Source organism: Crassostrea angulata, chromosome 2 (assembly GCF_025612915.1).
Source record: "Crassostrea angulata isolate pt1a10 chromosome 2, ASM2561291v2, whole genome shotgun sequence".
Taxonomy (NCBI): domain Eukaryota; kingdom Metazoa; phylum Mollusca; class Bivalvia; order Ostreida; family Ostreidae; genus Magallana; species Magallana angulata.
Genome location: NC_069112.1, coordinates 65561846 through 65585482, shown reverse-complemented (window position 1 = coordinate 65585482; position 23637 = coordinate 65561846). Strand labels below are relative to the sequence as shown.

Here is a 23637-nt window from a genome sequence, read left to right as displayed (position 1 = left end):
GACAAGTATGTATTTCTCTCTCTCTCTCTCTCTCTCTCTCTCTCTCTCTCTGTTCCTCTCTCTTTTCCGTAACGATTTGAACATTATCAGAGATAATGTTATTATTTTTTTTTTATCTCAAGTCGATGCATCTGTAAGGATATGCGCCACGTGATTCGGGATCTTACCCGAATCACAAAGTTTTTGAAAAAAAATACGCTGTGCCCGTGAGTATCAGACTTTTCTTATGGATTTTGGAAATTACACACATCTGGTTAGTTGCATTTGATTTTTTATTTATTTTTTATTTTTGTTTTTAGTGTTGAACAAATAGAAAATGAGAGGCGAACGAGGTATTTAATCATTATTTTAAACGTAGTTTGGTTATCTTGATGAGATTTGTTGTTATACAATAATCCCCTCCTAAAAATAATATTGATTTTTTTTTTTACATTACCTTACAGTACACCTTTGAAGTAAGTTAATATTGTTTTGTAGTTAATACAAATTAGCAAAAGAAGAATCTTTAAAATCCAACAAAATTTTTTTCTTTAATATACACACAGATAGTTTTATTTATATAAATTTATTTATTTATTTATAGCACACCCAAGAGACCAAGGGGAATAGGGTCAGTAACTCAAACATGATTTAATTTGATCTTAAAACAGAGTTATATCAAGCAAGTTTTGTTGATATATTTTGTGTTGATTTTTTTTTTTCCAGAGAGCCGCCTAACGCACCTGTGCGAAACCCGTTAGTATCGTACACATTTACGTTTTATTGCATTTTTTAAAAATCATTACTGCCGTAATATTTCAATTTTTTTGTACTGATATTTTTTGTTTGTTTTATTTCAGAAGAGAAATTATCTCAATAAGTGACGAGTAAGTAAAAATATCTTTATTTTTATCATAAGAAAACAAAAATTAAAAAAAATATTCGATGAAAAGTTCGGATTTCCATTCTGAAAAAGTTCAATGACTTACAAATCAAAGCTATCGTATCATTCTGTTACTTATTATTCTATTTCTTTATTTTTTAGTTCCACTTTTGAGGATTTTGTCAAGTACATGAATTGGAGCAGGTTTGTTATTTTATTTAATCTTAGTATAATTTTTTTTGTGACGTAAAATTTACGCATTCATATTATGAATATATATATATATATATATACTCTAAAAAAATTTTTTTACAGCATGTATGAAGATGAAAGTAAAAGTGGTCCCGGACCAAGCGGACCGGTTCATGAAGGGGCCAATGAAATGTAAGTTCAATTTTTATTTACTTAAAAGAACTTTTAAAATGATATTTAAAATCAAAACTATTTTTTTTAACTCTGATTTAAAAAACACAAAACTCCTTTTTTTTTAGTGTGGAGGAAAGTAACCAGGAGCATGTTTCTTCATGCATGGAAGTGACGTAAGTAAATTTAAAAAAATTATTTTGGTAATAATAATAATTTAAATGTAAAAAAAACAAATTAGTTTCCACTTCTTTTGATATTTTTCAATTACATGATTTTTTTTTTTTACAGTTCCACCCAGCCAAAAGAAAATTAAATGTACTTTTTAAAGGCTGAATAAATGTTAAAATATACTTGAAGGGTTTTGTTGTGACTTCGACACCAAAATGAGAAGAGAACTTGATTTTTTTTTTTCAAATGCAGGTTCAAATCCTTTGTTAACAATAAAGAAAAAGTTTTAATTTGGTTTCTGATTAAACAATGATCATAAATATCAAATGTTAATAAGGAGAACTATTTGAAATATATCTAACTCTTCTACATTGTTTTACGCCAAATTGAAATTTTTTATTTATCATGATAGAAAATTTAATTGGTATCAAAAAAAAAAAAAAAAGGGGAATGGTTATTTGACAAGGTCAAAATTGAATTGATTGTGAATAATTTATTATTTTAATTATAAGAAAAATGGAAAATCGACAATTTAATAATGATCACCTGGAATATTCTTTTTGCACGAATTTCAATTTTGACCTTTTATTTAGTTCTGGACGTCTGCAATGTGTGTATACATATCACTTATCAGCGAAATATTTATGAAAACAAGATTTATTTTTCATGATGAATAAATAATGATTATTTTTCACATAAAAACGTTTGATTTTAATTGTTTTGTCAACGAAACAATTTTTTGACCATATACAATAGTAGAGAAAACAAAGACTAAATATTCACCATGACAACAAAACATAACAACACGATAACAAAAACATTAGCATTCAATAGTCTTTTTCAAATATATTTTTATGAACACATTAAGGAGAGAACAATTAAAATCTCTATGACGACATAACGTTTTTTACGCATAAATACACATATCCAGTAATATTTCTATGTATAACTTTCTGTTAACATAGTTATGAAATACAAATCAATCATTTTGCAATTAGTTTTTGAACAGTGAAGACACTCAATTTGAGGGAAAGTTTAAAGATGTTTCAGTGTGGATATTGTCATTTAATTTTTGAAGATTTTAATAGTATGGAAAATCACGAAAAAACACACGAGTTGGAAAATAAATTAATCCACGATAGGTAAGATAAAAAAAAATATTTAAAAAAAAATACAAAAAAAAATAATAATTCTATAGTTAATCTTTTTAAATAATCTAAATTTATTTTATGAATTCTTAAGTAATATTAAAAACTTCTTCATGTTAATAATTATGAAAGAAAAACCCAAATTTATATTGAATATGTATCGTGATTTTTATATATTTTTCAAACGACGTGATTGGGCAAAGGGAGGTAATACAAATCAGTAAATGGTTATAATATTGCCAAGCATTACAGAGTTTTACTCTTGTTTTTTTTTTTTAATCGCGTAAAACAAACAACGTAGTTATCGTAGAACAAACAACGCTTGTTTAAATTTTTGAGTGTCTGTAAGGGTTATGCGATTATTCTTTTAGAACTCGTAAAACAAAGAAAACATATTCATATAAATTTTGATAGAATTTGCATTTTATAAATCCATCGACGGTGAAAAAAAAAATCCCAACAACAACAACAACAACAACCAAAAAACCAAATGCCTCCCTGGTTATCAATGAATTACGATCTATATTACTGTTGAGAAATGATGATTGGAATGAAAAGATCTATCATATACCCCTATTTGTTCCGTTCCTGTCGACAATTTGAAACGTAAGGTGCGCTGTTTGTGTTTAAATTCAAAGAAATAGAGCATTGTCAATGTATGGTGACCCGTTTCAATTAAAAATACATTATTTGATCCTTTTTTAAAAATTGTAACATGTCCGCTACAAATGAAATAAATCTTTTAGAAAGAATGGTATGGTGACTCGTTAGGGATAAAATAAAGAAAAATCATTTGAAATTAATTGTGATTTTAAATGTTTTTATTTATATGTATATGTTTCATTATTAAGACATAGGGTAATGCAAGATGGCATTTGTAGGGAAATGAGTATACATGGTATGCAATGTTATGATTAAATGTAAATTATGAAAATGTGAGAATGTTTGGACACTGAATTTGATTATGATTGAATAGATGTTCCTTTTCTTATTATAAACGTATGATGTGACATTTTAAATCAAAATCAAACAAACAATAATTCTACTTTCTACAAGTATACAACTTGATACTGATTTATTGTCTTTAAACAACTCTCAAGTTCTATCTGTTAATTGTTTGAATAGTATTTCTCGTTAAAAAAAAAAGATTAATATATTACCTGGCATTAAACTAAATGCGAATTTTTTCAAGTTCATTTTAATTATTTATTTATTTATTTTTTTTTGTAACTTTTTAAGGTCAAAAGTACAAGAACAGGACCTCTTTCGAGACATTGAAGACATGGAATGGACCGCTTTGTCTTTGCCTGTAGCAGATGATCTTTATGGTGACAACCAACCTTTACCAACCTCTCAAAAAGAAGCCTTTGAGGATATAACCGAATCCTCTTTTCACGCCGATCAATCCCTTCTCGCGGACACAGGTCAACTGTATGATCTTTTAGATTTCGAGTTGCTGGAGGGATCTTTTCACGAGGAGGACTCGCTTGTTAGGGAATTACTACTAAATCCTCTTGACGAAACTGTACAAATTGGTGGGGGACAAACAGATTACAATATACAACTCGTCAAAGAAAAAACTCTAAAAACGATGGGTGTTAAAGAGGTCACATACGAGTTGACATTTAACGACCGCCTTTTTCGTCAACAAAAAAAAATGAAGGAGGTTAACAACCTTCTTAAGGAAGCGTTTGACAAGATGATACTGGACATGAAGAAAGATCTCCGACCCGGAGACATCATGAGAGGGGTTATACATAATGACGGATTAGATCTACCCGTATACATTCCCTTTCGTCCAATGGAGGACATGAATGCCGAGGCCATGTTAAACTGTCTCGAAAATGTTCTCAATAGTAATGAAGACGTGCTTTTTGATTCTTCTTGTCGAATTGATGTAGGAGCAATCAAGTACCCAAGGGGGGGTCGAGGAATGAAAATGTCCAATCTAACACGGAAAATTAAAAAAAAGTTATCAGTCGTAGAAATACGAATCTGGACAATATGTGTCTCATTCGAGCCACTCTCGTCGCCTTGGCCAGTACTTGCAGGGTTCATTTGACCCAGTTTCAGAGACTCAAAGCTCTTTACCCGACCTACGATACCGGGGAAATCCTTATCCATTTTGCCACCTGCCCTACATGGTATTACATCGAATTGCGTCAAAACAAAAAGGGGGCTCAGGATTTGCTAACACGTCGAGTTTGCGAGACTTTGGGTATTGTCACAAATCAGGCCCTGACGTATGCTTATATTCCTCTATTAGAAGATTTTTTAAATGTCAACTTATACGTCGTTAGTGCACGCATGGGGGATGCGTTTTCTTACATCAGTCGAAACCACGACGAGGAGAGGAAAAAAATCTTTTTATATCACGAAGACATAGAAGATAGTGGTCATTTTCATGCCATTACAAAAATAACAGGATTTTTTGCCCGTTCTCGATTTTGTCTTCACTGCCTCAAAGCGTATGAACACTCTTACCAGCACAGCTGCAGAAATCATTGCAATGTTTGTCTCTCTGATGACTGTGGAAAGGAAGATACTCAAATCTGTTCGGACTGCCATCGTACTTGTCGATCTATGACTTGTTTTCTGAGACACAAACTACCTACTAAGAGCGGAGATGTTCCCTGCGAGGTAACTTATAAGTGCCCCGAGTGTCTCCAAACATTTCGTTCTTCGGAGAGAAAACGGGAAGACCACCGGTGTGGTTATTTCACTTGTCAGTCCTGTAGTCAGTACGTGGAACCAGACCACTTGTGTTATGCAAGAGCTTACTCTTCCATGTCTGCAGATCAACGTCGATACATTTTTGCCGACATTGAAGCATCGCAAAGAGACGAAATTATTCAGTGTGAATTTGGGTATGCACCTCAACTGGTTGTTGACTGCTCACGATGTCAAGATCAAACCTGTAGCGACTGTCGACTTTGTCAACACTGTCAAAAGTCACACTGTGGTCGAGCTAAACACTCGTTTGTTCTTGCTGTGTGCCAGACCGCGTGTTATAAATGTGAAAAAGAGGATTTAAACCCAAATAGTACCTGTTCATATTGCGGCGATCGGTGTGGATCTTGCTCCAAGGTTGACAAGAAAAGCAAGAAATATGTATCCCCTCCATGCCCCGGTAGATGTGGTAATCGAGAGCGCGTTTTCAAGACACTATATGACATGGGAGTCTGGATGTTTAGTGAGAGTCACAAAGGATTTACTATCTTTTTCCATAATCTCTCATATGACGGATCATTCCTGTTACAGTACTTATTGTCACAAACTCTGCGACCCTCGTTCATTATTTATCGAGGTAGCAAGATTCAGATGTTTAATGTCGACGCATTAAACATTAGAGTCCTGGACTCTTACAATTTCCTCCCCATGGCTTTAGCCAAACTCCCCAAGGCCTTCCAGTTGGACTCTTTAAAAAAGGGATATTTTCCTCATTTCTTCACGAGCGCAAATAATTTGAACTACGTTGGAACCTATCCTCCCGCCGAAACATACGGACCTCATGCGATGTCAGTAGAGGGTAGACTTGAGTTTTACAAATGGTACGAGAGCAAAATTGCCGACAATGCTGTTTTTGACTTTCAAAAAGAAATGCTCGAATACTGCCGTAGTGATGTAGACATCCTCCGACGAGCCTGTCTGAAATTTAAGAACCTTCTGTGGGAAGCAACCTCAATAGATGGCGGTCATGGTGTAGATGCTTTCGAGTCTTGTACCATAGCATCACTCTGCATGAATGTCTTCAAGACCAAATTCTTACCGGAAGATTGGAACATACTTGTTCAGGAAAACAATCAAGAACGATGGTTACTCGAGCGACGTCTCAATGGTAAGGCAACAGTTTGGTATCAGGATTGATGGATTCCTAGCAAGGACCTCGGACTTGAAATCTTAAAGGAGGAATTTGTGTCCTCCCCCATTGCTCGACCTCCTCCAAAGGGATATCACTCAAAAGTCAACTTCAGTAAGAAATCCATTGCTTGGCTGGAGTGGCTACGACATTGCGAACGAAAAGAGGGGAGGGAACTGGACATTAAACACGCCCTCACTTCAAATGGAGAGTATCGCATACCTGGAACGCGGTATTCGGTAGATGGCTACGTAATGCCTAGTGCCGATAATCGCGGTGGTGTTGCATACGAGTTCCACGGATGTCGCTATCACGGTTGTCCCGTTTGCTACAAGAATCAGGAAATCGTTCTCGTACCCGGTTCAAAGCAAACGGCGCTGGAATTGTTGGCACTTACGAAAAGAAAAGAGAATCGGCTCCGAGAACTCGGACTCAAAGTTGTCGTCTGTTGGGAACATGATTTTGATGCTTTGTTAAAAACAAATCCCGAAGCTAAGGCGTTTGTCGATCAACTCGATCTGGTTGACAGACTAGATCCCCGCGACAGCCTAATGGGTGGACGCACAAACGGATGCACGTTATATAAGAAAGCCACAAAGGGAATGATGATTCATTATGTGGATTTCACGTCCTTGTATCCTTTTGTGAATAAGACCTGTCAATATCCGGTTGGTCACCCTGAGATCATTACTCGAGATTTTTCTGATCTCTCATCTTATTTTGGATTAGCTAAAGTCAAAATCTTACCTCCACGAGGTCTCTTTCATCCTGTCTTAGGATATCGTACTGGAGGTAAATTAACATTTCCTCTTTGTCGAACGTGCGTGGAAAATCAACACCAATCTCCCTGTACCTGCTCCGACGACCAGAGAGCCTTGACTGGAACGTTCTGCACTCCTGAACTTATCAAAGCCATCGAAAAAGGGTATAGAGTTTTAAAAATCTATGAAGTCTACCACTGGAAAGAGACCTCACAGTATGATCCGAAGACGCAAACTGGGGGTCTCTTTGCCTCCTACATCAACCTGTTTCTCAAAATTAAACAGGAGGCTAGTGGACGACCTTCGTGGGTCAAGTCTGACGAGGATCTCAGGAGGTATGTGGAAAAGTACGAGCAAAGAGAAGGTATCAAACTAGATTCGTCTAAAGTGGAACACAATGCAGGTCTCAGAAGTCTGGCTAAACTCCTTTTGAACAGCTTCTGGGGTAAATTCGGTCAACGTCAAAATCAAACCAAAACAAAGTTCTTACACGATAGCCAGGCCAGTGAACTTTTTGGTCAACTAACAAATCCAACCGTGGAGGTTGTCGATTTTCAAATTGTCAACGACGAAAATCTAATGCTTTCTACAAAACGCATCTCCGAGGAACTATGCTTACCTGGTCATACTAATGTATTTTTAGCTTCCTTTACCATCTGCTGGGCGCGGTTACAGCTCTACGATTTACTGGATCGTTTACAGACACGTGTGCTCTACTGGGACACTGATTCCGTGATTTTTACCTCGATCGAGGGACAGTGGAACCCTCCCGTCGGTGATTATCTCGGAGAGCTTACAAACGAGCTCGATGAGGATGATTGGATTACAGAATTTGTCTGTAATGGTCCTAAAAATTACGCTTACCAGACACACAAAGGTAAACGGGTGTGTAAAGTCAAGGGGTTTTCCTTGAATTTCGACAACTCACAGATCCTAAACTTGGAGAGCATGAAAGACGCCATGTTTAATCGAAATGAACCTGGTGTAGGAAATTATCAGACCAAGAATCCAAGTAAAATTTGTCGCGAGAAAATACAGTCAGAAATTTACTCTCAGGAAGAAGTTAAACAGTACTCAGCAGTCTACACCAAACGTGTCGTTCAGACAAACCTTTCAACTCTACCATATGGTTACTAATATTAAAAAAAAAAAAAAACCACACCTATACTTATTTTGTTTATGTTTATTATACAATAAAATACATAAATACATGTAAAAGTTATTTGTAACAGGTTTTGGGGGTTTTGTGTCTTTTTTTTTTTTTATAGAAAATATACAATAAACTAATCAAAACTTGATCCATGTCTTTTTCTTCTTGGGTGGAGAAGTGCGCATGCCTGGCGGTGACTTCCTTTTCAAGGGTTTGTCGTAAATCAGTCCTGATCCAGTGTGAGGCTCTTCGGGTTTTGGGGGAGGTACAGATTCGACAGATGTTTGCAGTTCGTCAGAGGTTTCGGTATTCGTTCCTTGGTCTTGCATATCTTTTCGTTCATTCTGTCGGAGTTTCATTTGATCGTGTGTGGTTTTTTTCACCAGAACGTATTCTTCTGCCATTGTCTTTCCAGTGTGGTTTGAGAATCAGGGATATGGCCTCTGGATGTCTCCGAAGTAATGATTTCACGTCCTTGTTGTCAACACTGCGGTCGGCGAGAGACTGAAGAAGTGTCTTATGCGTTTTTAGTTTTGATCGGTAGTAGGGTGTCACGGTCGGTCGCCCCAGGTACAGATTCATGGCAATTTCACGAAAAGCTTTTAATTGGTCCTCTGATGCCATCTTCACGAGCTCTTTTTTTTGTTGCACATTCGCTTCGTAAAGAAATCTCAAAAAAAGTTCGTGGTGTTTAGTCCTTTGTGACATGACGAAATGACAAACAGCAAAAGGAATGCAGGGTATTTATAGGGGTTGATAGACAACCGTATCCCCCTCTTCCGGTAACACATTTGTTCGCAGGCGGCGGTCTTCCTGACAATGATTGGTCAAATCGATCAAAATGTAGCCATACGGACGTCGCACAGCTTTGGCATAAGCATCCATCCAAAACTTGGACCGCCCCGTAAACACTTGACTTCCAAACGTAATGATCTGTCGATTATCTCTCACATTCTTGAACAAGACCACGTGTTGACAATTGAGCAAAATACTCTTAGCGTAGACCCCTGGGGGATACAGGTTTTGTGACAAGAGAAATGCCGTTACGTTTGCATGAGACACCATGGTCTGAAACAGATGTAAGGCATCGGCACTCTTGGTCACCAAATGTATCATGTCATCGAGGACGACCACCGTGTGAGGGGAATTCATGCTCCATTCTCTGAGTTCCTCTCGACTCGGTAGACCTCGATACGTAGAGAAGTCTGGTAGGCTAGACTGCATGTCATCCACTATGGGTTGATCCTCTAAGTAGCAGTAAACAATCTTTTTCGGAGGTACATCGAAAAGTTCTCGACCATGTTTTAACAAATTCCATACAAAATGGGTTTTACCGGACATGGTGCCACCAACTATGGCAAAGGATGTGGGGACCTTGAATTGCATGTCGCTTGTTCAAATGCTCTCACTCGACTGATTTATTTGAGAACAAAACCTCTTATTTAAGGTCCATGAAACCCTCTGATCAATAGCGTTGAAAGTTGTTTTAAAATGATATTTCTATTGTAATGAATATATAAAATATAAATAATAATTATAACATAGCTTAGGGGAAGGGGGTGGATCAACTTTGTACAAAAAAGAGAGAATTTTGATTTAATAAATATTATACGGAAATAACAGACATTAAACCTATAAAGACTAATTTCTTTTCACGGTATCAATGGACCTGTAAACTCTGACCAAAGAAAAAAATACCAACAACAAATATTTTGCCACCTTCACCTCTTTATTCAAATACATATGCAATACATGTTTTTATTATCAATATCATTTAACATACACAATTTAAGCTATATAGTATATAAGTATATAAAATTATATAGAAAATTATATTCACAAGTATTTAACCTTTCTATATATAAAAAAACAATTAAATGAAAAGCCGTCACCGCCGCCGCCGCCGCCGCCGCCGCCGCAGGAGACCTGGAGACTCCGGAAACTTTTGGTCTCCGGAAACTTTTGGTTACCGGTAGCCTCAAGTCTCCGGATTCATTTAATCTCCGGAAGTCTTTGTCAGACTTAGTCTCTGTTTGGGAGAATGTCCCGTACCCGCATTTCGGAGGTCTTGTTGACAATGTCTGACATTGAGATTCCTCTTGCACGCGCATTCAAATAATACAACACGTGAAGTCCACAAGTGGAAGAAAAATCCGGCTGCACTTGGATGTTATTGTACAGACACAGTGGCGAATTGCGATCAACAAAGTCTCTGAGACGCTCATCGTAGTCCTCTGGTGTTCGTCCAAAACTATCGAAAAATTCACACTGATTGACACTGTCAAACCAATAGGCAACCCAATGAGTACCTTTTTTCTCGATGGGGTCCGTGTTACACACGTAGGCCGACGGAAATCGACGCACACGATCGGGTAGAGTGTTGCAGGCATAAATTCCTCGAAAATAAGGTTTTAAATTTTTCAGAGATTCGACAATGTTTATAAGCTGAGTGGAATCCATGGTGTTTTTTTTTTCAAATATTTCTAACTTCTCTGGTTTGGTCAATCATCAAGAGTCCGGGACACTCGCAGTAAGCCAGGGCGCAGATGGTTTCTGTCGTAGCTTCGGCGAATCGAGCGTAGACTCCTACATTTCCCTGATGAACAAGGTTTATATACCCTTCTCCCAGATCGTTGGGGACGAGGTCAAAAGCATAGATGGCATAGCCTTTAGAAAACGAATCTCGGTCAATGATTATTCCCTCATCTTTATACCATTTCTCGCTGGCCTGATACAGGTTACAGAGGGCGCTCACATAGTTTTTGTTGTCTCCATAGTCTAGTTTCAAAGGTCGCACAGGAATGGGCTCGCCATTGACAGTTACTACGATTTCGGAGAGTTTAAAATGTTGAAAGTTAAAGGGGTTGCTCGTGTAACTGCCGTTGACACCTGCCTGTTTTACGAAGGCAATGTACATCTTGGACGGGCGTTTTCCATTCCATACATCGTCCCAGTAGAATTCGCTTGTCTGGTCTGGAATGGTTGTCATTTTGACATCTGATTTCACGTAATTGTAACGCGCCGGCGTTTTAGTGATAGTTTCGGCATGATTTAGTAAAATGGCACTGTCTACTTTGATTTTACAGGCTTTGAATACGGCGTCTAAAATAGTGACCTTGTAACTGGGACTGGTCTCGGCACTCATCAAGACAAATTCGTTCCGAGAACGAAACAGTCTCAACTGTAAGTCCACTCCGTTGATCAGATACTTGTCCAAGTAAAAACAGTCCAAATAAAGAGGTCCTTCTAAATCAAAAGTGCGGGACTGTTGTGTAAAAACATACCGGGAACGAAGACCGGTATTTTTTCCCCCGGCAGCGTTAGCGTCGTCTAAACTGTCCTGGTCGGGATAATACAACTGCGTCTGCAGGTGAGAGGAGCTGGCCGCCGGGCCATTGGACAAGAGGACTTTTAAATAAGCCTTCCACGGGTAATTGTTGGCGTTTTGAGTGACACATTTTCCGTTCATGTATACGTCGATCTGAGAAAACAAGGACTGTAGGGGTAGGTTGACGATCCCCGTCTTTTCTAAATTAGCCAGAGCCGTTCCGTCCGATTTTGTAATTTTGGCTTTCAAATAGAGACGACTTCTTCTCAAATCCAAGTACTCATTTCCACTTCCTGGAATGGCAAATTCAAGGGGTGCGTCTGCTGCGTCGAATGACGAAACGGGGCGAGTTTCCGAAAAATAAATTTTTTGAAGAGCCACTTGATTGGGAGGATCGCTGAAGAGAGACAGTTCGCATGGTTCTGCGGTGGTTGTGTTGATTTCACTCAAAAAAGCCATAGTTGCCAAGAAATAAAGATCAAAATCCGAAAGTCCTAGGAAAATATGGGAATTCCGTCAGGATGTGTGTTCGGTTGACCTTTTCCTTTTTGTACCCTTTTAGATTTTTTTTTCTTTGCGGAATTTCTTTTCTTCTTCTGAGCAGGTCTTTTCTCTTTGACGGTCGAAGAACGACTGACACTTTTTTTTTTAGGGATCTTTTTTATAGATTTTTGAAGAGGCATGTGAGGTTCGTCGTTACGGATGGTTTCTTTCAAATCCGATTGGGCTCTTTCTCGTTCGGCGGCAACTGGTGTTACTTGTCGAATTTCGGTTTGGGGAGCAGCGATGCGTTTCACGGGAATCATGTAGGCTCTACGGCGGTTTAGGATACCACCACCTTTCTGGCGTTTTCTCTGTATTGTCGGAATAAAGTTCTCACCTCTGTGTGTGTGACGAAACTGCTCCCATAACGCAGGATGAGACACATAAGTCGGTCCAGACATGACCCTCAGAGGCGTCGAAATACTAGTGTTACCGTCGAGTCTCCAGTCAAGAATGAAACGTCTGCGTCTTGCGAGTCCTTTATATATACGTGGATATCTCTGAGATCTTTGGTACGCAAAGGAATTCTATAGGGGTGCTCAAAAATGATATTGTCGGTGTTCTTTAAAACGATGCGTCTCAGAAGCGGTTTTGAACTTCCTCCCACAATGCTGTCGTCACACACGGAACAATAGACAAAAATTTCCCGATCTGTCGTCTTTGCGAGTTTTGTGTTTCTAAATTCGGTCAGTTCTACTGTCCAGTCACCTGTCAAAGGGAGTGATCGGGGTAATCGAACACGAAAGTTTTGCGGATTATTATCAGGATGAACAGCACTGCTGTCCGTCGACTTGAGAACCATTCGCATTGACATTTCGAAGAAAAATGACGGGGCTAGAGCAGATCACGTCTCTTTTATCTCCTTTCGGGGAATCCAGCTGTCAAATTTTTTAGGCCACCCAAGCCATCTTACCAATACTTCTTCTTTGCCGCGAACTTTGCGCTTGCGTAAAATCTTGTCAATTCTCCAAATTGTCTTTTCGTCTTTGAACACTTTCTGTAGTTCGCTGGCATAAAATGTTCCTTGAATAGGATCGTCTGTCAAATCCTTCAATTTATAAATGGGAATACCCTGTGAAACGAAGCGGTCTCGAATCACAAAAATTTCCTCAGTATACGTTTGGTCGTAATCACGCTGAAAGGTTCGTCGCAGGTGCGTGATTCGCACTTGGTCCCCAACTTTAAAAGTGTATGGTAAACGCTTTTTAGTCTTAGACTTCTTTACTCGAGGAGGTTTAGTGTCTTTTTTCTTACGAGCTAAATAGGCATCAAACCTCACCTCGTCTTCATTTTCTTTGGTCACGGAGGCAGGTGTGCGACCATTCAGCGCTCGGTTAGCAGTTTTGTTGATCGATTGAACGACGTCTTGTAGGATGTCAATATATCTGTGTTTTTGAAGATGAGTAAAATATCGATAAATTCGTTTTTTCAGCGTCTGTATGTATCTCTCTGCATAGTTGGCTTTCGTCTCGTTCAAGGCATAAAATATCTTAATTTCTTGGTCTTTGAGATACTGTTGTAAAAATCGGTTGTAAAACTCTGACCCCTTGTCGGTTCTGATGGCTCGGGGACGTCTCGGCCCCGTTAACACGTCTTTGAAGGCGTCGATCACTGATTTGGCTTTTCGGTCTTTTAAAGGGCGAACCCACAGAAAGCGAGAAAATACATCAACAATCACGAGAAGGAACTTGATGTCATTGTTGTGCTCGGACAAATTCTGAACATCTGCCAGGTCTGCTTCCCACTGGTAGTCTATTCCTTGCACCACGACTCTTCTTCTTTTAAATCCTTTTCTGTGAACTTTCTTTTGCAACGAATAAGCATCTTGATTTTGTAAAAACTTTTTGATTTTACTCATACCCACTTTAAACTTGCCCTCTTGTTTTACCACCTGATATAACTTTGAGGGTCCCGCAAAAGATCCAGGGTGTCGAGGATCATACCAAATTTTTTTCAAGTACTCTTCCATGTCTTGACTCTGAGGCATTGAGTATCTAAATGATTGTTTTACCATAATCACATACACTTTTATAGGTTTGGTCACAGACAAATAAAAAGAAAAAGAAAAAGAAAAATTTTGAGAACTTTAATTGACTGATATTTTAAAATACATTCAATTGTAACAAATTTTATTATTATGAATTTGTTAATTTTTTTTTTTGCTGTTCATCTCACTACTAAGGTCGATCGTTACCAACACGGCTCGGAGCACATTAGTGTCCTTGATCATTTTTTTCGGATTCTTGACAAACAAACATTTGAAGGAAACATGTAGAAATATTTAAAAAAAAAAAAAACCACACACACAAAAAAGTCCTCTGATTTTCATTTAAAAGAAATTGTTTCTTTTTCTGTGGTTCACAATTTTCCGTCAGTCACCATTTGAGCATACTGACAATATCTGGACCAGCGAATATGTTCTTGGTAGGCATCGTCTACGGGTTCCCAATTTTTCAATGACATTCCGCAACAAAAACAGGTTACGCAATCTCCAGTCCGGGTATAGATAAATCCAGCTCGAGCCAAGTCTTTTCTGCTGGGTCCCTTCAAGTATTTTGGCCATTCCTGAAACGATGCAATCCGAGAGGCAAATGTATGGTACTCCGGATACTGCCAAAAATGGGGTTGAGTAGTAGTGGTAGGTGGTGGTGGGATATTCTTGATAGTCGTTTGTCTCGTCGTAAATGCTTCCGAGTCCTTTTTATTTGACAGAACGTCTGGATGACGCAGGACAAACTTAGCAGGGGAAGCTAAGACTGGACGGTGAATACGTGGACAAGAATCCGTCTCTACGACATTTCTCATGCTGTCAACAGACGAAGTCATCGTGTTACCTCAAGCTTTGATCACAGGGGAAAAATGGTGATGTTAGATGTGAGCGGCGCCCATTTATACTCTTGATTTCATGACGTCATATATATTTAGACTTTAAAGAATTTTTTTATAAATAGATTTAATACTTAATGAACTGTTGTTGAATGAGAACAAAGAAAAATATTACACTTTTACGTCATGACTTTTTGATGTCATGTCATCGTTTGCAATGGTATTGTATGCTTATTATTGTTCATATAACAAAAGACACGAGTATACATTGACGTCATTTCAAGTTTTTATCATTGTTAAACGAAAAACAGTAGGTTTTAGGAAAAGACACTTCATGGTTAATAGTTTGACGTCATGGAATTTTCATGACATAACCTTTGCCATATAAGATACCACGCTAAAGACACAGTGCTTATTGTTCATATAACAAAAGACATCTAAATTATTGACGTCATTTTAAGTTTTTTACCATTGTCTATCGAAAAAACAGTTGTTTTTATTGAAAGTAACTTCATGGTTCATAGTTTTACGTCATGGAATTTTGCATGACATAATCTTTCCGATATAAGAGAGGGTGTCAAAGACAGCAAACTTCATTATCGCATTGACTGTTACCCAGATCATGTCGAACGACCGTTTATGCATCGCACTGGAAAATGCGCGATATGCCAAAGTAACTGTGTGGCGAAACGAACCTAGATTGGATTTACGACAATGGGAAATTGGGGAGAAGGCAACCATACCTACTAAAAGAGGGATTAGTTTGAAACTTCACCAAGTAAAAACATTAAACAACATGCTAGATTCTGTTGAGGAAGCCTTAAAGAAAAACGAAGAAATGAAATGGCATCTCGGAATGAACATTTTCGTTTCTATTCAAAAAAACAATCCATGTGTCAACATCTGTCAGTACTGGAAACCACCACAGCTAGATGAATCGGTACCGACTAAAAGAGGACTCTGTTTCCGACCTCAGGAGTTTGAGAACTTGCGAAACCATTGGGAGGAAATTATGAAGGCCATGCCTGAACTGGAAACTTTTGTTCCCTGTTACGATCAAGATGACCATTTGAACCAAATGGGAATGTTAAAGTGTTCCTCCTGTAACCCCGAGGGATGGGAAAATTGGTGAAAATCTGACATTATCACCTACAGAAAAAAGTGATTGACTACTTTGACATAAACTTATAATATTAACATTTAGTTTTTAGAAAATAATGAAAAATGATGTGCATTATACATAGCATTACCTTTTTTAAAATAAAGTTGTTTTTTTTAATCTTAACAGAGTTTTTGGTTTTTTTTTTGTTAATCTTTGATCCAAACAACCTAAATGTTTAAAAAATTAAAAAATAAAATAAAATCAAGAATTAAATACTGAACAGATTTATTTGTAAATTCAATCAAAAATATAACAACGTTGTTGTTTAACGTTCTGGGCCCAAATAGGCGCATTTTTCACAATATTTAAAGTTTTCAAGATCGTCATCCCATCCGAGACAAAAATCACAACTTTCAATGCATGAATGTACCCATTGATCTCCCGATTCAATGTCATTCAATCGTTCGCAATCAGCTTGGGTACTCACAAGATAGTCAATTTTGTCTTTCAACAGTACATAACCGGATCCAAAATCACACACTAATTTCATTGGAGATTCTCCCCCAGCCGTTCTGGCAACAGCCTCTACGAGATCAAATCTATCAAAAATAAATCCAGTTGTTTCCTCAATATAATGGTGATGATCCCTGGACGGCTCACTTAAAGTTGATTGGTCGTTTGTTTCCTGACTTAAAGTTAATGTAACATCATTCTCAGATCCCTGCTCACTAACTTGTTGAGGTAGTTGCATCTTTAATCTCCTTTGATGGTGATTACTTTAAATAAACGATATTTAATTATACAACTGTTGCTTGTAAAATGACGAGTTTAAAATGAAGTTTTATTTTGATTGAAACAAGATTATATACGAATAGACTACGTCATAGAAAATTTAATGACGTTAACATCGAGAAAATTCAATGAACAATAGACCATTGTTTCCCCGTTCTTGATCACGGGTATCAATTTCACATTGATTGTTCTTGATCACGGGTATCAATTTCATAATGATCTATTGTTTTACATCTACCGGTGGTCAGACAATAGCCCATTGTTTTCCCCCTCTCTACAGCCGCACGTGCCCGGGACAATAGCTCCATTCAATTGAGAACAATAGCGCCCATTGTTTTCCCCCTCTGTACAGCCACTTATACTACTAATATACGTGTCAAAAATATTTGGTAACAACATGAATTTGAATTTGACGGTAGTATATTCAAATTTAATGGTCTCGATATCTAATGACATAATGTGCTTTGAAGGAGTCGTGGTCGAAGTAAGCCGCTCTGGCACTGTAAAAGGGAAAATGACAACGGAGAGCCTATCTGCAGTTGCTTGGCTACAAGATTTCTGCAATAGTTATGCAGAAAAACTCCCAAACGAAAGCAAACTAAATCTCCCCCCCCCCCCCCCCTGTCTCACCAAACAGTACGTCTACGGACTTTATTTGGAAAAAGCCACCAATCCGGTATCAAAATCCCACTTTTATAAGTTGTGGAAAAGGGAGTTGCCTAATGTAACCATTCCAAAGGTATCCAAAATGTATATAATTATGTTATATACTTCTATATACGTGGAGACGGGATTGAATTTGAATTTTGTACTTGATTGTTGTAGAAAAGTCGTTTCTCAAAGTGCGACAAATGCACACTAATAAAAGAGCACTTGGCCACATGCAGAGAGAAACATCAGAGGGAAACTCTCATCAAAATGAGAAGAAACACCAAAAACCACAAAAGTAAAAAAATATCTCAAAAATATCTTTAAAATGATATAGTTAACAGAGGCCTATGGACCACAACTAATATAGACTTGGTCTTTTATCCATGTTTATCCATGTTAATGCAGGAGGCCATTACCATATCAATTACAAGTAACACATAAAACTTGTTTTGTACGAATATAAACAAAAAAATCTTAGATATAGAGAGGTTTTGTGGAGATCCAGTCAAATTCTTAAGAAATCCATGCAAATGTTTCAGGTTATATAACGAATTCAGATATAATGAATTACGGAAATAGCAAATAAATTTTGAGTCCCACATAAGGTAGCATATGATTAATAAATTCCTTTATTAATTTGATTTTATTCAAGCTCGTCTGATAAGATTGCAAAATATTAACTGACCAGATTGGAAATATAGAGCTCATTTGAAATGGGCGGAGACAAATTGACGCGGACGTCTGAGAAAACATTGGATTGAAACTATAGTTAAACGAAGGGTATTTTCAATCCACCTCTGCGTTTCAAACTTGTTTTATGAGTTAAGCGATCATTTTGTTAAGTATTAGCAAAGCGATTAAAACCATTTTATTTCATCAACAAGTCCCAATTCGGGAGAGATTATACCAAGGCAAAACAATGTCCTATGACTTGAGATAACCAGTCGTCACAAGTCTGAAAACAATAGGAGCCATTGTATTACTGATTTGCTAATATTGAATAAAATTTGCCCCCGCCCATTTCAAATGTTTTGACTAACATGTGAAATTGACCGAAGCTGTATATTTCCAATCTTGCCAGTTAATGTTCCGCGATCTTTAAATTCTAATTCTATTATTAACTTCATCTGGATGAGTTCCTATACAAATAAATACATTTATTTGCATTTTTATTTCATGTGTCTGCTTTACGATGACGTTTTGACATGAGACAACGGACGGATTCTCATTTTAATTCCTCTTTGAGAACTCAGTAACTTGCTTCAAAATTAAAAAAAAATTCTGCTGACTAACATAAAAATCAATGTTACTTATTATAGGATAAAGCAGGAAACAAAATCAAAAAAGAAATGAATTTGTGACTATACATAAATTTACATTTCAGTGTTGAAAGAAAAAAGTATTATAAACACGCCTCAAAAGCCAAGGACAATCCCGAAAAATACCTATCAATGATAATAGATGCCATGGACCAGAACAAAACGTACCTCCCACACTTTCTATACAATGGAAAGTTTTTATCTAACATGTGGAAACTACGTTTAAATCTAATGGGAGTCATTGTTCATGGAATAGGTATACATAAACATTATCACACATTATGGCATCCTATTTTGATCTCATTTCTTTATAACGTGACATCGTTTGAAAGTTTTCATGGCCATAATAAGATTCCTCCATACTAAGACAAGCTTCAGGCTTTACAGGAGTAAAGTAAAGACTAGATTCGTGAAAAAAGAGGATTTTTTAAATTACCATCAACTTTATAATTTTATAGGCATCTATGCCTTCTTTGATTATTTCCAATGGTCCCACGGTAGCAACCTCACCATATCTGTTCTGTTGCAATGTCTTCTCATGCTAAACAAAATTCCGGACACATTGTATTTGCAAATGGACAATTGTCCTGGACAGAATAAAAACCGGTAATTTTACACAACACCAGAGTAAATGAAATGACAATTTATTTTATTTATTTCGTCTGATTTTATTCACACTATCATATGTTAATTACTAAAATTATGTTTAGATATATACTTGGATTCCTCTGTTGGTTGGTGGAGATTGGCGTATTAAAAAAAATCAAAGTGTCATTCCTCATGGTCGGACACACGCATGAGGATATAGATCAAGTATTCTCCAGGTACAATCAACCTCGAAGGAAATTGCGCAAATTTTGTAACAAGGAACTTTATGTTTAGAAATCGATTTATGAAATATTCTTCTTTAATTAAGAGATAAATTGGGATTGACGAGATTCGACTGCAATCATAAACATTGCACACTAGTAATATGTACAAATCATCTGATAAATTACAATCTTACTACTAGTACCCATCATCAATAGTTTATTTTACTCCTCTCTGATCTGCATAATTTTTATTGTTCCCCAACATAATAAATAAACATAATTACAATGAATCCATGCTAAATTAAAGCCTCGTCCTAGACCGTAAATCTTGTCCCCCTCGGTGGAATTCCTCTTGTCCACAATCGTAATAGTCTTTAATTTAATTTCATTTGTAACAAGCATTTTGATTGGCTAATCACACACAAAAAATTAATTTATTTTGTATAACCTGGTTAGCCAACGTCCCCTTGACAACCACATATTCATGCGCGTGTTAGAGTTTTTACGTAAATTAAATTTTATGCAAAAATCAACAATTTCTATATTAAATTATTGATTTTAAACAATCTTTTTACAAAATTATAAGGAATGCTTTGAAACAGTGCTTCGCGGATTATAAAGTGTGCACTGCCTCAAACCAGGTTATATCGGATAATCTGGGCAAAAATTAAAAACATTCCTTAATTGGCCAGGTGCAAATTTTCATATTAAATTCTGACCTTTACATTCAAACAAATTTCTTTCTACCTTCAGATTTTCTAGCCTCCTTTCCAGGCGGAGTGCTTTGACTCTAACCAAATTAATAACTGCGTTTGAAAGGTGTTACACTCCGGTACCAACAGGTGACAATTTCCCCGAGTTTCTAAAGACCTTTCTTGACTCTCATTTTCTCATTTTTTCCCCAGTGAAATGTGATGATAAAACAATAGAATGCAGACGTTCAATTATAGTTTCTTTTATTCCATGCATTTCTTTTTAATATGATAACGGACAGAGTATACAATATTTCAGAAGCCTTGGACCTTGAAAATATTTCAGGCCATTCAAAGCCGCATGCTTTTAAAATAATTAAGGAAGACGCAAAAGCGACGATTTTTTGGAAGAAATGGTCGACCGATCGGGTATGTGTAGTAATTAAAGCTACACTTTACAGCTGTTGCATAGATATAATATAAATATAAAGCGTCGTATCTTTTAAAGAACGATGGTCATCAGTTTAAACAAATGATTACTACAAGTAGTAGATAGTCAATTTCCTTGATGCTTAAAATTGAGAAAATATTTTCCGTCACATAATTTTTTTCTGATAAATTTCAGATATGGCAAAAATGTGAAGGAACCCTTCTTAAGGATAATGCATTAGTATTTAGGAAACTTAGTCCATGTGTGGACGATCTTGACATGGAAAGGCTTGAGCGGGACGTGAGGGGCTCGTACAGATATTTTACAAAAAATGAGGACAAACAGTGGTGGGAAAATTTTTTTGCCGAAGGTATTCAGTGTAACTGATTTTAAACCACGAGATACAATAACCAAGCTTTCACTAAAATTATGATAATATATTTCAAAACATTATTTTATAATTAAAAACCATCAAAATGTTTCCCAAAGTTCCTTGCCTGTTTCAACATGTATATTTAATGTGAACACCCGTCCGGTCTTGTGGATGGTGAAGCGTATAATTGTGGTATTGGATGAGAGAGAGAGAGAGAGAGAGAGAGAGAGAGAGGAGAGAGAGAGAGAGTCGTTTAGTGGTCAATGGTCGGTTGCATGGTTTGATGCATACATAATTATTACATAAAGTCCATGCTGATATAATTTTAAAGAAATGAAATAAAGATATTGATGTACTTTAGTCAATGAAGAGTATGATTCAGACGACGAAGATGATGGAATTGCAGAGCAATTATTGGATAAAAAAAGGCAGAATTTCCCAAACACTGAAGATCTAGAGGTTCACATTTCCGACACAGAGGACCCTATTCCCCCAGTAATTTATTTGTTATATACAATATTTTGATATATTTAGCCCATGAATCGTAAACTTCCAAATCAGTTTATACTTTAAGCAATTTTTGTCGTCATGTCTAATGTTGATACTTCTCTTGTCACTGCCTTAAATTTAGAATTTGAAAAAAATAAATGAAAGTAATTTTCTCATACCCGAGAAATGTTAGAACATATCATCGAAGAATCCTCCAAGAAATAATGTAAATGAATTCTAATCTGATGCGTACTACCTTAAATCTGACATGAATTCATAATCATGCGTCATTCCCATTCACGTTCGACTACTGTAAACTACGTTTTTACATACGTACATGTACTTAATTCCGCGATTCCGCTGTTTTGTATAAAACTGTATATTTTTTTGAAAGAATTGTAAATTGGTTTAAATCTGGTTGTAACGCGCTTTCTGATTGGCTAAAAAAAATTTATATCGTATAAAGAATGTTGATACTTTATTTTTTAAAATATTACCCGTCCCAATGTAGGCATTTTACCCGAACTAATGGCCTCTACTTTTTTTAGTTTATCAGCTAGGATTAAAAACTTTATAGTAAAGCATACTAAAACTGTTTTAACAGAAAACGACAAAGTGAAAGGCAAACAGGACAACCGATTATGCCAAAATATATATAATTAGAAACCCAAATAACATACATAATATATCTATTATATGCTTACTACTTATTTTGAAAATGATAGGTTGTCATTGGAAAGAGGCGGAAAGAAGCGGTCCCTCCTTGTACTATAGTGGGGATGATGGCATTAATGGATGTCCCTCAGTACGCCGGCGAGTGGCCACAGATAGGCCAGATAATGTCTCATGAAGGGGATGAGGTAGACATACACTGGTATGGTGGAAGCAAGACATCCCCATGGAAACCTTGTAAAAGGAGAGTGCCGGGTGAGCGAGGAAGAAGAACGGACTGGGTGGAAAAATGTAACATCACATATAGTTTCAACATTCAAGCTTACAGGGTCTGGAAATATTCCTAGACATATAAAAGACATTGTTGAAAACTATCATGATTAAATTAAACTTTTGCTTGTGTTTAGTATTTCAGGTATATATTTGGCCGCTATGTTCCACAATTAATCTTGCATTTCATTTATTATATTAAATTGATAAGTACATATTATTTACTTAGGTTTGACCATTGTAACCGGAGTGTAATCAATCGGAGGCGGTAATCTGGCCGCTCCGTCCCAGGATCTGTATTTTTTAAGATGAATTTAATTCTAACATTACATGTAATAGATAATTGACCATGTAACCGGAGTGTAATCAATCGGAGGCGGTAATCTGGCCGCTCCGTCATCAGTATTTTTTGTTTTGAATTTAATTATTGACCATTGTAACCATAGTGTAATCAATCGGAGTCGGTAATCTGGCCGGTCCGTCCCAGGATCCGTATTTTTTAAGATGAATTTAATTCTAACATTACATGTTATAGATAATTGACCATTGTAACCGGAGTGTAATCAATCGGAGGCGGTAATCTGACCGCTCCGTCCCAGTATCCGTATTTTTTAGAATGAATTTAATTATTGACCATTGTAACCAGAGTGTAATCAATCGGAGGCGGTAACCTGGCCGCTCCGTCCCAGTATCCATATTTTTTAGAATGAATTTAATTATTGACCATTGTAACCAGAGTGTAATCAATCGGAGGCGGTAACCTGGCCGCTCCGTCCCAGTATCCGTATTTTTTAAGATGAATTTAATTATTGACTATTGTAACCAGAGTGTTATCAATCGGAGGCGGTTATCTGGCCGCTCCTTCCCAGTATCCATATTTTTTAATTCTAACATTACATGTTATAGATTATTGACCATTGTAACCGGAGTGTAATCAATCGGAGGCGGTAATCTGGCCACTCTGTCTTCAGTATTTTTTATTATGAATTTAATTCTTGACCATTGTAACCAGATTGTAATCAAT

General features: G+C 36.8%; 4 protein-coding genes, 1 long non-coding RNA gene and 1 pseudogene across 5 annotated transcripts; 3 read left to right on the top strand and 3 right to left on the bottom strand.

Moving 5' to 3' along the window:
- The first annotated feature begins 972 nt into the window (after positions 1–972).
- On the top strand, positions 973–1558 carry LOC128172846 (uncharacterized). Its single transcript, XR_008242358.1, has 4 exons — positions 973–1066; positions 1178–1246; positions 1354–1401; positions 1517–1558. It is a non-coding gene; the product is annotated as an uncharacterized LOC128172846 (long non-coding RNA).
- Positions 1559–3826: 2268 nt separating this feature from the next.
- On the top strand, positions 3827–5578 carry LOC128174728 (uncharacterized; annotated as a pseudogene).
- A 140-nt stretch (positions 5579–5718) lies between these two features.
- On the top strand, positions 5719–8301 carry LOC128174727 (uncharacterized). Its single transcript, XM_052840207.1, has 2 exons — positions 5719–6260; positions 6423–8301. Exons 1-2 carry the CDS (start codon positions 5719–5721, stop codon positions 8299–8301), a joined length of 2421 nt encoding a protein of 806 aa, XP_052696167.1.
- Positions 8302–10787: 2486 nt separating this feature from the next.
- LOC128174726 (uncharacterized protein F54H12.2-like) lies at positions 10788–12101 on the bottom strand. Its single transcript, XM_052840206.1, has one exon. The coding sequence runs from the start codon at positions 12099–12101 to the stop codon at positions 10788–10790; it is 1314 nt and encodes a 437-aa protein (XP_052696166.1).
- Positions 12102–13029: 928 nt separating this feature from the next.
- Positions 13030–14172, bottom strand: LOC128174725 (uncharacterized). Its single transcript, XM_052840205.1, has one exon. It carries the CDS (start codon positions 14170–14172, stop codon positions 13030–13032), a length of 1143 nt encoding a protein of 380 aa, XP_052696165.1.
- A 371-nt stretch (positions 14173–14543) lies between these two features.
- LOC128174724 (death-associated inhibitor of apoptosis 1-like) lies at positions 14544–15011 on the bottom strand. Its single transcript, XM_052840204.1, has one exon. The coding sequence runs from the start codon at positions 15009–15011 to the stop codon at positions 14544–14546; it is 468 nt and encodes a 155-aa protein (XP_052696164.1).
- Between the last annotated feature and the right edge of the window lie 8626 nt (positions 15012–23637).

Coding starts and splice junctions, on each gene's coding strand:
- LOC128174727 (XM_052840207.1), top strand. CDS start 5,719: ATGGGAGTCTGGATGTTTAGTGAGAGTCACAAAGGATTTACTATCTTT. Junction 6,261..6,422: donor CATGGTGTAGATGCTTTCGA/GTCTTGTACCAT, acceptor ATGGATTCCTAG/CAAGGACCTCGGACTTGAAA.
- LOC128174726 (XM_052840206.1), bottom strand. CDS start 12,101: ATGGCTTTTTTGAGTGAAATCAACACAACCACCGCAGAACCATGCGAA.
- LOC128174725 (XM_052840205.1), bottom strand. CDS start 14,172: ATGCCTCAGAGTCAAGACATGGAAGAGTACTTGAAAAAAATTTGGTAT.
- LOC128174724 (XM_052840204.1), bottom strand. CDS start 15,011: ATGACTTCGTCTGTTGACAGCATGAGAAATGTCGTAGAGACGGATTCT.